The 16942-nt window shown below is 38.1% G+C and overlaps 1 protein-coding gene across 4 annotated transcripts in view; it reads right to left on the minus strand.

Annotated features, from left to right (window-relative positions):
* Positions 1 to 16942, minus strand: part of ZNF277 (zinc finger protein 277) — a 146428-nt gene that overhangs the window by 30531 nt on the left and 98955 nt on the right. For 3 of the 4 annotated variants that reach the window (XM_081331106.1, XM_081331105.1, XM_081331108.1), the window contains 3 exons: positions 13727 to 13809; positions 5034 to 5125; positions 1581 to 1691 (listed from right to left, as the gene is read on the minus strand). In XM_081331106.1, coding sequence (XP_081187232.1) covers positions 1581 to 1691; positions 5034 to 5125; positions 13727 to 13809 — 286 coding nt within the window. The remainder of the gene's footprint in view (positions 1 to 1580; positions 1692 to 5033; positions 5126 to 13726; positions 13810 to 16942) is intronic. The other variant, XM_081331107.1, reaches the window with a different exon arrangement.

The raw sequence follows: 16942 nt of genomic DNA on the forward strand, positions 1-16942 counted from the left end.
AATAGACAACCTCACCACCAGATGGATTTGTAGCTGGCTGACAAACTGTACTCAAAGAGAAGTACATGGAGAGAAGTAAGCAGTGGGGAAGCACAAGGCTCCGTCTTAGGCCCAGTATTCTTCAATATCTTCATCAATGACTTAGATGAGGGAGCAGAAGGGGAACTCATCAGATTTGCAAATGACACTAAACTGGCAGGAATAGCCAACACCCTAGAAGACAAGTTCAGGATTCAAAAAGGTCTTGGCAAACTGGAACAATGGGCCCTATCCAAGAAAATGAGTTTTAATGTGGAGAAAAGCAAAGTTTTACATTTAGGCAGGAAAAATCAAAGATATAAGTACAGACTCAGCGAGATCTGGTTCAAAAACAGTAACTGTGAGAGGAACCTTGGAGTCCTAGTGGACGATCATTTGACTATGAGCCAGCAATGTGCAGCAGCCGCCAAAAAAACTAATAAAATTGTGGCTTGTATAAACAGAGGCATAGAATCAAGATCATGTGAAGTATTAGCACCGCTTTATAAAACCCTAATGAGACCACACCTGGAATACTGCAACCAATTTTGGTCAACATATTACAAGAAAGATGTTGAGACCTTGAAAAAAGTTCAGAGAAGAGCAACTAAGATGATCCAAGGCCTGGAGACTAAAACATATGAAGAACGGCTGCAGGACTTTGATTTGGCTAGTCTAAAGAAAAGAAGAAATAGGGATGACATGATAGAAGTATTCCAGTATTTGAGAGACTGCCACAAAGACGAGGGGGTCAAATTATTCTCCAAAGCATCAGAGGGCAGGACAAGAAACAATTGTTGGAAAGTGACCAAAGACAGAAGCAACCTGGAATTAAGGAGAAAGTTCTTAACAGTGAGGACAATTAACCAGTGGAACAGCTTGCCTTCAGAAATCATGGAGGTTTTTTAGAAGAGACTGGACAGTCACTTGTCTGAGATGGTATAGGTTCTCCTGCTTGAGCGGGAGGCTGGACTAGAAGACCTCCAAGATCCCAGCTCTATTCTATTCTATTCTATTCTATTCTATTCTATTCTATTCTATTCTATTCTATTCTATTCTATTCTATTCTATTCTATTCTATTCTATTCTATTCTATTCTATTCTATTCTATTCTATTCCTAACTATTCCTAACTCACATAAATGTTAAAAGCCTCCCAAATCCTACCATGATTAAATAGGTAAGTCAGTAAGTTTCAGAAAAGATATAACATTCAGAACAGTAGTAATTCATCTTTTTATTGATGAAAAAATGAAGAAAAAAGAAAGTAAATATATAAATTTAAAACGGAATGTGAAGCTACCATTATAAAACAAAACCAATATTGCACACAGCTCAAATAGAAGATATATTAATAAGGTGCTTCCCAAACTTTTTCCTTCATTTTCAAAACTTTTCTATCAGAAGATCCTTTTTACCCAATATAAGTAAACCAGTTTAAATCAATTGAAATGTCCTGATTGTGCTTGGACTATCCTTTCCTGTGTCACTTTTACCCAATTTGGGTAGTTTACCAAGGTTAGGGAACACTGTTTAAAGTCTTGGCTATAGACAAATGGATACCTGTCAATTTTTTTCTGAAGAACATCCAAAAACTCCTTACAGTTCACAATGTTATCTGGCAATCCAATATTGAATGCATGATCTTTTGTCATGTGATTGAGAAGGACTGATCTACAAAATAAATGAAACAGAATATAGGTGTTGCTTTCCCCCCCACCCTACATACATTTCAGGTCACCATTAAATAAACGCAAATGAAAACCATAATCCTTGGAATTAAGCAGTGCTGCTAGAATTTTGCTTAGATTTCCAATTTCACTGTAAACAGCCATGCAAAGATGAATAATATCCAAAGCAGCTCTTAATATCCAGAAATTCACAAATGCTACTTGAAATACTTTCAAAGAGTGGCTAAGTAGCTGTAGTGATCCTTTTACTGACAGAATTTGTGCTTAACCAAAGAAAAATTTGAATTTCAGACCAATAAAATTATTACTGAATAACTTCATGGAAACCTTTTTATTTTGCTAGCAGCAAAGAATTAGGATGCATATATTTCAAAGTTATTTCCTTCTCACAGTAGCATATCACAACATCATCTACATCTTTAAAACCAAAACCAATTCTGATTTTGATCAATATTGTAATTATACATCAAGGATACCATTTCACACTGCAGCAGAGAAGACAAATGATTTTAATAGAGGAGGGTAGGCAATATATTTCATACTTCATTAGAATAGAAACACTGGTGGCAAACAACCACAATCATATACATTTTCTTTTAAAGCAAAGACCATATGAAGATAATACAGAAATCTATTTTATTACTTGGAGCGATAATCACTCACTATGTAGATTCCACTTACAAAGTAGTACTACTATAATTCATTTCATTATTCAGATACAGCAAACCCAAACATATTGTGTCCCCTCCCTTCTCAAGTCTCAGTTCAGTAATTCCTGTCTTGGTAAAACTCTATTTGAAGTTCAGAGAGTGGAGCCCACACATCCTGGCTCATTCTCATGTTCACATCATTCTATTTGCTGGGCTGAATAGTTGCATCAAAAATAGAATAACATAGAGAACCAAAATGATATTCAGAGTAAGCAGGGCCCAGCCTACCTAACTATCATCTTGAGATTCCAGGATTCAAAACTTTCTACTGCCCGATGCATCACAAGGAAACCACACCCACTCCATTGCCAGCAATGGGGAAAAAGTTCCAATACATCACACAATGTCATGTGACATCGTGAGTTTGACATGTCTGGCATAGAGTCTAAAAACCTGTGATGGTTTTACTTAAAATTATAGAGAACTATTTTCAACAATGCTTTCCTTTATGGCTGGAATATACAGATCTAAAATAAATAATAGGTTTGGAGCAGGTTTTCTACTAGGTAGAGCAAAATTATTTATCAATTTATAAAAGGGTGAAACTCAGCAGGGAGTTACAACATAATGTGTTGCACTGTGCTGAACTATATGCAATATATTCTTGTAATACATTGTACAATATGTGGTGCAGAGAGAAAGAAAAAGTTCTATCAGAATATTAAAATTTGGGAGCTTCCACCAAAATTAATTTGGGGCAGACAAAAAAACCTGTTCCTTCACACCATAGGTAACTAAACATATATATGACATCACCACAGTGGAGCATAGTGGTCTAGCGGTTAAGACACTGGGTTTGTCGATGAGAAGGTTGGCAATTTGAGATTCAAGTACGGGGTGATAGGGTGAGCTCCCAATCTTGCCCCAGCTCCTGCTAACCTAGCAGTTCAAAAGCATGCAAATATAACTAGATAAATAGGTACCACTTCAGTGGGAAGATAACAGTGTTCCATGTGTCTTGGCATATAGTCATACTGGCCACATGCCACAGAAGCATCTTTGAACAACACTGGCTCCCTCAGCCAAGAAACGGAGATAAGCAGTGGCCTCTACACAACTGGACAGGGAAAACCTTTACCTTTACATCATCACAAACCTTGGAGATGCTAACTAAATTACATAGCCTTTTTGCTATTTACTATCAGCTATCAAGAGTCATTAGAACCATGATTCACCTCTGTGCTGAGGAGCTTCTTAGGAGCATTGGGCGGAATAATGGATGAAACAGACCACTAGACCAGTGCTTTTCAACCTGTGGTATGCATACCATTGGTGGTACTTTGGCACCTGGCAGGTGGTATGCGTTGTAAAAATATATATAAAAATGTAGTGTAGCAGGGCATGAGCTGAAGCAGCAGCAACACCACACAGACCACTGGGAGAGTCAGCTGGAGTTACAGTGTTGCCAGGGCTCTGGGAGTTCCCAGGATCACCTTGGGGATCCAGCTGATTGATGCTTCTGGAAGCAGTGCAGCCTTGGGGAAAATGGGGAGGGGGAGAGGATATAAAGGGAGGTTTTGGAGGGAAAGGGAGTAAAAAACCTGATGGGGAAAGAGAAGGAGATAGAGAAAGAGGTGGAGAAATGCACAGCCTTGGGGAAAGGCATCAGCTGCAGCTACACTGAAGAGAAAAGGAGGAGGAGAGATGAAAGCCTATAAAAGAAGTTTCGGAGGGAAAGGGAGGGAAAAAAACCCAAAGGGGAAAGAGAAGGGGACGGAGAAAGAGAGGCGGAGGAGAGGCTACTTTGAGTCAACCAAAAGGAGAGAAAGGGATAGAACAATGCAAAGATTGTCAAAGAAACAAGCCCAAGTTTCTCATTAAAAGTGTGGTAAGTGGGTGTACAGGTAGTCATCAACGTACAACACAGTTGAGCCCAACATTTATATTTCTAAGTGAGAAATTTGTTGAATGAATTTTGTCCCATTTTATGACTTTTCTTGCCACATTTGTTAAGTGAATCACTGCAGTTGTTAAATTAATAACACAGTTCTTAAGTGAATCTGATTTCTCCATTGACTTTGCTTGTCAGAAGGTTTCAAAAGGGGATCACATAACCCTGAAACATTGTGACTATCATAAATATGAATCACTTGCCAAGCATCCAAATGTAAATCACTTGACCCCGGAGATGCTGCAACGGTCATAAGAGTGAAAAATGGTCATAATTCACTTTTTTCAGTGCCGTTGTAACTTTGAACAGTCACTAAGCAAACAATTGTAAGTTGAGGACTACCTGCACTTAATCACTTTTTTTTCCTTTTTTTTTTGGGTCATCAAGCTTTTGACACCTTGCTAGGTGACTGGTGGTACAATCTGTGAAAAGGTTGAAAAGCACTGCATTACACCATGTGGTTTTATGTTGACCTCAGATATGGTGAACTGTAACTCCCACAGAGTTACAATTATCCTATTGGGTAAAGTCAATGGCTAAGAATCAACAAAAGCTAATAGCTGTTGAGCCATGTTTCACACCTTTGCTATAGGCTACTACCCTAATTTGTAAGCATACTATAACAACAATGTCTGAAAACTGTTCTTTGATACCCCATCTGAACTTCCTCCAATTATATAGCATTAGGATGTTCAAAACACACTATAAAATGTTCAGTACTAACCTGTTGCCTGAAAAAGGCTGGTCACAAAACATGCATATGTAATGAAAATCTGCATCATATCTTTCTTGCTGCTGCTGATCCACAATATCTTTCTATTGATTGAAAAACAAAATATTCCATCACATCTTTGTTAAGAACGTGTTGCAAGTTAGTCCTAGAAAAAATATGTTGTTTCTTCCTTTATTATAATATCATGTTGAACTGTGCTGAACTATATACAACATATTTTTGTAATATATTGTATAAGTGGTGCAATATTATTTGACAATTGGGAAAAAATGTTTTTGCTCTTATTTATTAAGTTAATATATTCCCATAGTATAAAGTTGCAATAACAGCAACAAATGAAGACTGATCAAACTAAGTATTTTGAATGCAAACTGAAGAAACTGTAACCATCCCAACTCTCCAACTACATGAAATTCTAAAAATATTTAGAAGATCTGTTAAACAACTATGACTTGATGGACTTAGTCTACAATACAAGTTAGTTAACATGACTGTCAGTGGCAGCTTGAGAAGCAGATGAGTCTCTCTTTCTCTCTCAGACCAATTTACCACTGAGGGTTTGTATGGGGAAAAAGTATGTATTGCATTGTGTTATATACCAGTGCATATCAACGCAAAGTAAAAAAAACCCACATGCACAAACATAAATCAATTTTATACTTTTAAAAATACATTTAAAAGCAAAAAAGCTTTTCATAAATTATTTCTAATGAGCCTCCCACTTTTTTCTGTACCTCTGTTTCTATTCCTGCTTTTATTTTTTTACTGCTTTTACTGGATTTTACTGCTCAGTACTCCGAGTGCTTAGCTACATGTTGCTTTGGGCAACAAACCGAGTGTGAGAGAATCAAGATATATCTTTGCCATGTAAAACCAAAGAAATAAATCATTTATATTTCGGTAATAGGAAATTATCAAGAGACGGAGAACCAGGACTGGTTTTTTTTATTGAAGAGTTTTACAATACATTTTTGAATACAACCCCCCCTCCCCCTCCCCTCTCCCCAACCCCTCCCAACCCTCCCCTCCCCTCCCCCCTCCCCGACTTCCCAGAGCAAAATACAGGGTATAAAAATACAAACAAACATAATCTAAAATATGCAAACAACTATAAAATATTAAATTCTATCGCACTTTAACTCTTAGTAAAATGACTACAAACTAGTTATACATTATATCCGCTACTTATTCAAATGCTAAATGAAACTTTTTAGTCCCATATTTATTCTGGATATAATAAATCCATCTTCTCCACTCCACAATATATCTCTGTTGCGATTGGTCTTTCAAATACGCTGAGATCTTTGCCATTTCCGCCAAGTTGGAAACTTTTAAAGTCCATTCTTCTATAGTCGGCAGTTCTTCCTTCTTCCAATATTGCGCTACTAAAAGTCTCGCTGCCGTCATTAAATTCAACATCCACTTAGTGTCCACAACGGTAGTATCTGTGATAATACCCAATAAAAACAGTTGCGGACAAAACTTTATCCTTTTCTTGAATATTTTTTGCAAATTCCACCAAATTTTAATCCAAAAAGCTTTAACCCTTTTACAAGTCCACCATATATGAAAATACGTTGCATCCTCACAACCACACCTCCAACATTTGGGCTGGCAGTTTGGATACATACTTGCTAATTTTTTAGGATCTAAGTGCCACCTATAAAACATTTTGTAAAAGTTCTCTCTTAAATTTTGGGCCTGTGTAAATTTTACATTTCTCACCCAGATCTTTTCCCAAGTATCCATTGTAATAACTTCTTGAAAATTCTGAGCCCACTTTATCATACAATCTTTAACAAGTTCCGTCTCTGAATCAATTTCTATCAATGCAAGATAGAAAGGCTCAGCTAATCTCAATGTACACATGTATAATAATAAGGTTTATTATTATTATTATATATCCTTTTTATATGTGCTTGACCTTGATCTCTAATTTGCTTTACCAAATTTTCATCAATCATTGAAAAACCAGTTTTCTGGTCCTCTTTCCACCTAGCCTGTAATTGCCCATACTGAAACCAGGTTTGTACAATCTTTCCTTCTTTTAAAATGTTGTATGACTTTAATTGCCATACATTCCACTCAAAACTTAAAATTTCCTTATATGTAGTCACATCATGTTTAAATCCAACATTTATATTTTCTATTGCGTGTTTAGGTATTGCCCAAATAGGTATCTTATAATTTAACTTATGTCTATACTTTTTCCAGACTCGCAACAGAGCATACCTTAAAATATGTATCTTAAACACATTATCCACCTTCTTATCATACAATAAATATGCATGCCATCCAAATAACAAATCATGACCCTCAAGATTTAATAATCTCGCTTGTGTTAAATTAAACCAGTCACTTATCGCTGACAAAGCAGCAGCCTCATAATATAATTTGAAATTAGGCATTTTAAGACCACCTCTTTCACGCGTATCTTGCATTATCTTAAATTTAACTCGTGGCTTTTTCCCTGCCCAAACAAATTTATTAACTCCTTTTTGCCATTCCTCCAAATATAAATCCTTTTTAAGTATAGGTATCATTTGAAATAAAAATAAAAATTTTGGCAAAACATTCATTTTCACTGCTGCGATTCTTCCCAGTAAAGATAATTGTAATTTTTTCCAACTATCTAATTCTTTTTGTACTTTTCCCCATAACTTTTCATAATTATTTTTATATAACTTCACATTTGAGGCTGACAAATATATCCCCAAGTATTTAACCCTTTTAACTATTTCAAATCCCGTTAGCTCTTCTAAAACAGCCTTTTGTGATACTGTCATATTTTTAGACAATATTTTAGTTTTTTGTATATTGATCTTAAATCCAGAAACTTTCCCATATTGCGTTATTATCTCCATCAATTCTACAACTGAATAATCGGGCTGAGTTACTGTAACAACCAGATCATCTGCAAACGCCCTCAATCTATAATCCTGATCTTTTATTTGGATTCCCTTAATTTTATCCGAATCACGTATTTTAATCAGTAATATTTCCAATGTTAAAACAAATAATAGAGGTGACAACGGGCACCCCTGCCTTGTACCTTTTTCAATATTGCATAATTCAGTCAGACTATTATTAACTATTATACGGGCTGTTTGCTTTTGATATATTGCCCTAATTGGTTGTAAAAATTTATCCCCAAATTCCATTTTCTCTAATACTTTCATCAAAAATTGCCAATCCAATTGATCAAAGGCTTTTTCAGCATCCAAAAAGATCAGCGCTGCAGGGATCTGATTGTTTTCTTTCCAAAAATTCCAATAAATCTACAATATGTCTCACATTGTTCTTCATTTGTCTACCACTTATAAATCCAGTTTGATCACCATGAATTACTTGTTGTATTACTCTCATTAATCTGTTAGCTAAATTTTTTGCAAATATCTTGTAGTCCATATTCAAAAGTGATATTGGCCTATAATTTTTGGCTTGGGTGACATCCTGGTCTTCCTTCGGGATCAAAGAAATAAAAGCAGTCTTCCAAGATGGAGGTACCCCTCCTCCCATTTGAATTGTCTGAAACAATTCCCTTAAAGGCTTCACCATTTCTAACTGTAAATTTTTATAATACACAGCAGTCAATCCGTCAGTACCCGGCGCTTTACCCACTTTCAGTTGTTTAATTGCTAAAAAAAAAATCTTCATCAGTTATCAATTGATTCATCCCTTCCTTTTGTTCTTGCGTAAGAACAGGAATATTAGCTCTTGTCAAATAATTATCTATATCTACATCTCTAATCTTATCTCTAGCATACAACTTAGAATAAAAATCAACAAAAGTCTTTTTAATAAGACTCTGCTGGTACACTACTTTACCCTTATGTTCTATTCTATCTATATTAGAAGCCCTTTGCTTCTTCCTTAACAAGTAAGCTAACCATCTACCTGGTTTATTAGCATTACAAAAAGTGTTATGTCTAACATACCGTAAGTTAGTTGCCACTTGATCTGCCATTAACTTATCAAACTGACCCCTTAATAAAGTAATTACCTCTTTAATCTTCCCATCAGATGGATTCAAAATTAAAGCCTTTTCTTTTTCCTTAATTTCATCCTCTAATTCTTTCCTCCTAAATTCCAATTTACGTCTATATTTATTGTTCAAATATATTAACACACCTCTCATATAAGCTTTACTTGCATCCCAAGCCATCTCAATAGAAGTACCTTTATGCATATTAATTTTAAAAAATTCCTTCATCTGTTTTTTACACTCTTCCACATTTTCCTGGTATCTAAACATTTTCATTTAAGCACCAGGACCGTCTATCCCTATTATCTTTTTCTATCTCTAACAATACTGGACTATGATCAGATATAGTTCTTGGGCAAATCTTGATCTTCTTAATCCTAGAAAAAAAATCATTAGTAATTAATAAAAAAACCAATCCTAGAAAAAGATTGATGCCTATCGGAGAAAAAAGTAAAGGCTTTTTCTTGCAAATTCCTTTCTCTCCAAACGTCTCCCAATTCCAAGTCATCCTTCATTTCAAAAAAAGATTTAGGCAGTTTAGCATGACTTGGGGTGCTTTAAAAAAAACAAAACCCTTGTCCATTTGTACATCCAAAACGCCATTCCAGTCTCCCATCAAGATACAAGATTTATAATCCCACTGAATAATCTTGCTGTGTAATAAACTGTAAAAATCTCCTTGTTGTTGATTAGGAGCATATAGTCCAACCAAAAGCGTTTTCTTGCCTTCTATTAACAGTTCAATTATAACATATCTTCCTTGTTTATCTGCTTCAATTAAAGTCGCTGTCAAAGTGTTCTTAACATAAATGACCACTGCATTTTTCTTATCAGTTGCAGAAGCAATAAACTGTGTACCCAACCTCGAGTTTAACAAATACTTTTGATCCGTGACTCTAATATGTGTTTCTTGTAGACAAATAACATCATTCTTAAATTGCTTTAAATATTGAAATACTTTCTTTCTCTTCTGTAGTGAATTTAAACCATTAACATTCCAGGTTAGAAGCTTTGTCGCCATCTTTCGCGACCTGAAGCTTTTGGAGCGCTTCTTCCAAAATCACCTGCACTCTCTTTGGTCGCGCTCCTCCCACTGCTTCACTGTAAGTAAGTTTTTGATGTGCCGTCATAACTCTCTGCTGTTCTTGCTCTTGCTCTTGTCTCATTCGTCTAGCAGCAGCACGTATCATTCTTTGGTCTCTAACCTCCTCCGATGATACTGAAATTTGATCCACTCCTGTAACTTTCTGAAATTCTCCATCTTTCATCTGCGTAGCTCCTTCAGCACCTTGTGCATTCTTACTTTGTGATTGACGCTCTCCCTCACCATTCTTCTTTTTGGATTCCAAAAGTGGTATAGGGACTGCCTTTAAAACATTGGTATAAAAATCACGTGCCTGTAACACTGTAAGAAGACGATGTCTCGTGCCTGCATACATCACCACCATACCCACTGGAATCTCCCATCTGAACTGAATATCCCGTCTTCTTAATTCTTCTGCCAAAAAAGCAAACTCCTTTCTTCTTCTTAAAATCTTTGGAGGGATCTCTTTTAAAATCAAAACTTCTTGCTCTGCAATTGCAAATTTACTATTATAAAAAGCTTGAATGACCTCATTTCTAATTGCTCTCTTTGTAAAATAAACCACCACATCTCTAGGTAATTTCCTTTGTCTTGCAATCCATGAATTAACACGAAATATTTTGTCTATATCCACCATAATATCTTCTGCTGAACGCCCGAAAACGCCTTCCAGGGCTTCTGAGACTACTTTTTTCAAATTTTCCTTAGAATCCTCTTTTAAGCCCCTAATTCTCACAGCAAACTCCATCTCATGGTATTGAACCATGGTTAAATCGTCGTCAATCTTATCCATCACAGTTTCAGCATCTGTCATTTTAGCATCTAATCTGATGTTATTTTGACTAAGTTCTTCTACTCTCTCGTCCAAGCGCTCAATGCAAATGGCCATGCCTTGAAATGCAAGTAAGATGTCTGCCCTCATTTCTGTTAGCTTCTCATCCATAAGTTCTGTAAGCTTCTCATCCATAAGTTCAACTAATTGTTGAGATTGCTTTTTCATAGCCTCTTGCAAAACATCCTGCAAATCTTTTACTGTCAAAGGTGGTGCAGGTGCAGGGGGCATTAAAGCCTGTAACGAAGATTGCTGCACCGGGGAAGCCCCCGCACTTCTAGGAACTTTAAATGATTTGGCAGCCATTTTCACCCACTCAATTCTGTTACGCACTTTCACTTTTTAAAAATCTCCACAAAGTCCACTGAGTTAAAGATCATATACTTGCTCTGACATGATTCTCCTGTACAGCTCTGCCTGCATCCAAGTAATCCAAAGTTCACTCTCGCTGGCAGGGATGGTTGCTGCGCCCTGCTCTGCTCCAAAGCCCTGGAGCAGAGGCGTCCTGAAGTCTGGAGCAAACTCAGGCTGCGGGGGGGCTCAATCCTTCAACCACTAGAGTTTTAACTCTGGCGGTCTGGGAGAGCTCTACCCCTGCCTGGGCGCTCACCCCCTCCTCTCCTCCCGAGGAGCGGGCTTCCGAGCCGCCAAAACAGCTGATCCGCGGTGTTTTCGGCGGTTCCACGGAAACAACAGGGCTGACAGCCTGAATGGCTGCCGGCGGCGGAGCCTTGCCACCCGGAAGTCCTGAGAACCAGGACTGTTGAAGATATTTAGGTCTATATAAATACTGTAGGGCACTTGAGATTAAAATGCTTTACAAATAACCGAAAAGAAAAACTTGAAGCCACCAAACTGACCATGTTACCTCTTCTGTAAGTCTCCTAGTTATTCATCTCCACATTACGTTTTACCACCTTGACAATGGGAATAGGAATAATTCAAGCTTATTCATGTTGTTTGCAAAGGTCTGATCTGCTTCTATGTACCAAAGTTTCTCTCCTCTAATGTCCTATTATCCTTGACCTTTCATTCTTGCAGCTTGTTTATTTACAAAGGAAGAGGGTGACTGGGTAGAATACCATTGAAGACTAGTTTTACATATGCATGCCGGTTCTCCAATGACAGCAAAAACAGAGATTCACTAATGTGAAAATTTCACATCATTTGTTCTTTCACACAAACAACTCCACTGCTATTTCATCAGAAACAGATCGTGCAATGAGCTGAAAAGCACCATTCTGATAGGGGTTTTGTGAAAGATTCATAAAGTTGAGTTCTGTTCTTTTACTCTACCTCAGTGGTATCCTTTCCATTCAATGAATCATTAAATGGTAAAACACAAACACATGCACAGATCAGTTCAAAGAGGACCAAGGGAGCAGAAATTTTTCTAAAGCTTCATCTAGTTTAGGTCTCCCACTTCAACAGTTTAAAATTTGTGCTGCTTCTTAAGCACTTGATGGTTTGGTAATTAAGTGACTTGTATTAAAAAGAAGTTTCGTTTCAGTAAATTCTCAGTTGTTAAATTGCTATTTTGCCAAAAGACACTGGAGTTTGGAAGTTAACACTAGGACAAGTGATCAATTCTTGACCTCTCCTTTCTTAGGAGTCCTAGAATTCTCATTTCCTGGAGTCCATACTCCTATATCCGTGGTGGCGAACCTATGGCATGTGTGCCCTCTCTGTGGGCATGTGCGCCCTCACCCCAGTCCTGGGCCTTCAGCTGGGTTTTATAAAATCTTTTCGCTTTAGGCCTCCACCGCCATGTGCAAAAACGAAAAAGGTTCAATTGATCAATTTCAACTTCTCACAGGAAAAAAAAGATCACACAAAGTTGGAATTGATTGATTGAACTTTTTAGTCCCACCCAGTCTGCCATTACCACTGCAGTCAGGCCCACCCAATTCGCTACACCCACCTAATGGGCCACACCCACCCAATGAGCCACCCTCACCCAGCACCTGATGGTACATAAATGGGTTTTTGGTTGCAGTTTGGGCACTCGGTCTCTAAAAGGTTCGCCATCACTGTCCTATATCAAAACCTCACCTTGGCAAAGCAATGCATCTTTCTCTAGGAGTGCAACCCTTACCCACATGAATTTAACCACAGACAATTCAAGGATAAAGTTCAGATAAATTACCTTATCGCAGATACAAAAGATGCTCTTATAATAACAATGATCAGCTACTGCAGAATCAAGGAATCTAACTTTAAATATACGTTCTAACTTTATATGTAAGTGCTGTAGTTTAAACCATATGTCTCATAACTATCCTCATATGGGAATGGAATTTTTGCTGTTTATTTTTCACTTTTCAATGTTGAGGGCACTTCACAGTGCTTGGCGCTCACCTTGTCTGATTTCAGCTTTTTGTTATCCTGCTGGACTCAGCCCTTTCTCTCTCTGTCTCTTTCTTTCACACTAATAAACCCATAAACATTAAAAAAACAAAACTCAAAACATAGTGACACCAAAAAGCCACTCTAATTATATCCTTAAGCCATACAGTAAGCAAGTTTTTCAGATGTGGGTTTCCTCTTTTTTTAATTGAAGAAGACCTTGACATATATATAAGACATTTCTTTCTTGAATTTCTCCAGTAATCTTCAATATACTGATAAAGCAGCAGTTTCTACTGGGCTAAAGTTTCCCTTATTAAATTGTTATGGTCAGTCTGTAACATACTATTGAAAGAGAAGAACTAGGAGTTGTTGACTTCCATTTTATCTGTGTAAATAATTTCACAATCTCAGTATATTTAAACAAAATATCTTACCAGTCTTTGTTGTTGAAGTTTCTCCCTTAGTTCTCTGTCTTCAGGTAAGGCATCACATAAAAGAAAATAATCATCCTGATCCTCTGTTTCAAAGTAAATATAAGTGTCAAAGCAACATGTGTATCTTTTGTTAGCATACTAAGACACTTCTTAAATGGCACATTGCATTGAGGTTTCAAATTATGCAAATATGAAAGGATGAAATGGTTGCTCATCCTAATTCTCATATAGATAGTGCAGAAGAAGCAAGCTGTAACAGAAAATATATTTAAATCCTGGGAAATTAGAAAGTAAAACAAAGGAATTTAAAACAACTGTTCCTTGATGGGCTAGGACTAGGTATAAGTTGAAATAGAGGAGAGCTTTCAAGATTGAATTGCAATGTGCTAACCACAAACTACACAAAAGCTGCGTGGCCTCTGAAGCATGCCCCATTTTGGGAGTGGCCACAATTCATTTTGGCCACTCCAAAATAGCTCCTGCTTCCAGGACATCTCATATGGCCTTGTACTATATAAAAAGGCTGATGGATCAGCTGGCTGTGTTTCACAAAGCAATTTCTTCATGGAGATGGGGAGGATTCAAAAAGCAATCCATGATTCTGTGCTGCCAGGACCCAGGTTCACTCTCAAAACAGTTGCGACTAGAAGGATTTGCTCTCAAAGAGCTGTCTGCTGGATGATGCCTTACCTCTATAGTGTTTTAAGTTTTTAATCATGTACTAGAACATGAGAGCCATATAATATTTTAGTCTTGTTGCTATCCAAGGTTTTGTCAGGACCAAGTCTCAGAAATGACACAGTGCTATCCACTCTAATTCAGATCTCTATTTGCTTACACCTAATAGAATCTTGCCATACTAAATCTAGAACTTTCTAACCTAACAAATATCCTGGGAAATTCTAGATTATGACTACCTTAAAACATTCCCCCACTTCTCCTTTAGTTGCACATTCCATCAGTGATTTGATGGTTATCTATCTAAATTTTATTTACACACACACACAAACACACACACGTATATACTGTACATATGTATATCTATATGAAAAGAAAGAAAAAAGAAAGAAAATTCTTCGAGACCTCTCCAGCTGTTTTCTCCAGATACCGTATTTTCCGGCGTATAAGACGACTTTTTAACCCATGAAAATCATCTCAAAAGTTGGGGGGTCGTCTTATATGCCCAGTCGTCTTATACGCCGGAAAATAGTACATAAATCAATCGAGCACCCCCGTTCTTGCAAAGCAACTTCAAGCCTCCTTAGTCCAGTCCCCCCTCCAACGTCTCTCCCTTCCCACCCCCAAGAGCCTCTCAGCCCCTTCCCCTCCCCCTTGCAAACGCCAGACCCTGGGAGCTCTTGCGTCTATTCCAAAGGGTGGGTGGAAGGAAAAGCCCCTTTCAGCTCCGGCTTGGCTGCAAGTCAGCGAGCCCGGGAAGGCACGCCCTCCCCTCTCACTGTGGAGGAAGCAGGGCAGGCTGGCGTCTGGCGGGAGCCGGCAGGGCAGTCCTGCGCACGCTCCCCAGCTCCTAAAGAGTCCTCGGGGAGCCATGGCAGGCGTCTCACGCTCTTCCCTCTTGAAGCAGCATTGACGGAGCCGTCCGGCGTCGGGCGGGAGCCGGCAGGGCAGTCCTGCACACGCGCGCACTCCCCGGCTGCTAAGGAACGCTCCTTAGCAGCCGGGGAGTGTGCGCGTGTGCAGGACTGCCCTGCCGGCTCCTGCCCGATGCCGGACGGCTCCGCCGATGCTGCTTGAGGGAAGAGCATGAGGCGCCTGCCATGGCTCCCCGAGGACTCTTTAGGAGCCGGGGAGCACGCACGTGCGTAGGACTGCCCTGCCGGCTCCCGCCAGACGCCAGCCTGCCCTGCTTCCTCCACAGTGAGAGGGGAGGGCGTGCCTTCCCGGGCTCACTGATTTTCTGGCGTATAAGACGAAAAATCTTGAAAATAATCTCAAAAGTTGGGGGTCGTCTTATACGCCGGAAAATATGGTATACAAATATATTCTCAGATATTTTGGTTAAGAATATTGTCATTCAACTGCATGACATTTTGGTATTTTTTGTTTCAAAAGACTATTCTTACTCATATCAGGAACGTGTTCAATACTTTTACCAAAACAAAATGTATGGTAATTTGGAAACATGTAACTTTGATCTTCCTCAATTAAATGATCTGGTTAATTGGATTTCTACAGAAGGTGTGCAGGTAGAACATTCAAAAGTTCAGGTTTCCAATTTTGGAATTTCCCAACATTTTACAAAAGATTAATCTCTTTATAGAGAACACTAGGCCATTAATTCAACTTCTAAAAAAAAGAATGCCAATTTAAATAGTCTATTCAAGAAGAAGGCATCTTTCAGGTCTTGACCTTTTCATTTCAGCTGCTTCTCAAGACATCTGGATTTTCTGGAACTTTGTTCTAGGGTAAGAACAGATGTTAAAGATGCCATATCTGTTATTGGGTCAGAGCTGCAATACTAAGTTGTGCAATTTGGTCCAGAACATGTATTTCAGTGCAGATGTCAACGCTGCTAACATTGAATGTTATTGCTTGACAAGAGATGAAGAAGTAGCCATTTCATATGTTAAACTTGTGTATTGCTTTAAGATGTGTATTGTTTTAGTTTAAGGTTAGGAGGGGGAATGAGTAGGATTGCACTTTTCAAGGCCATTTTTCTCCCTAAAGAAGATAAGCCTTTGGCAGTCTTCTAACGGAAGGGAAACTGATTCTTTAAATTAATTGGAGAATATGATTAATGACAAAATTAGAAAGGTGGAGAACTGTGTTTTAATATATTGTGCAAGGGGCGGAGATTTCAGATTCAAGCTTCTTTCGAGCAAGCATTTGCCAGTGTATTAGGCTAATAAAGGACTTTTAAGGTAAACAATGCCTCAGAGTCACTTGAAAAGCCCATACGTCGGAAACTTGACAGTGAGGTTTAGTCAAATATATAATCCTGAATTAGGGTTGTCAATTTACAGCCAGATTTTGGAAAGTTGTCTTCCACATATTGGATACAGTATTTACATTCGTTTGTCACTGTCTCATCTCCCAGTCAAACAGGAAACTAGAAAAGACTAAACGCTGAAATCATTTTTGTATTGTTAGTTTTTGTAAAGGTATGTTTGGAGATAATCTTGATGAAGGAAAGTATTAGTCATTAAGAAAAATGACAACTCAGTTCTGGGAAAGTAGAAACTCTAAGAATCCCAA

The sequence above is a fragment of the Vipera berus genome, assembly GCF_964194415.1.
Source record: "Vipera berus genome assembly, chromosome: 6".
In the NCBI taxonomy this organism is placed as follows: Eukaryota; Metazoa; Chordata; class Lepidosauria; order Squamata; family Viperidae; genus Vipera; species Vipera berus.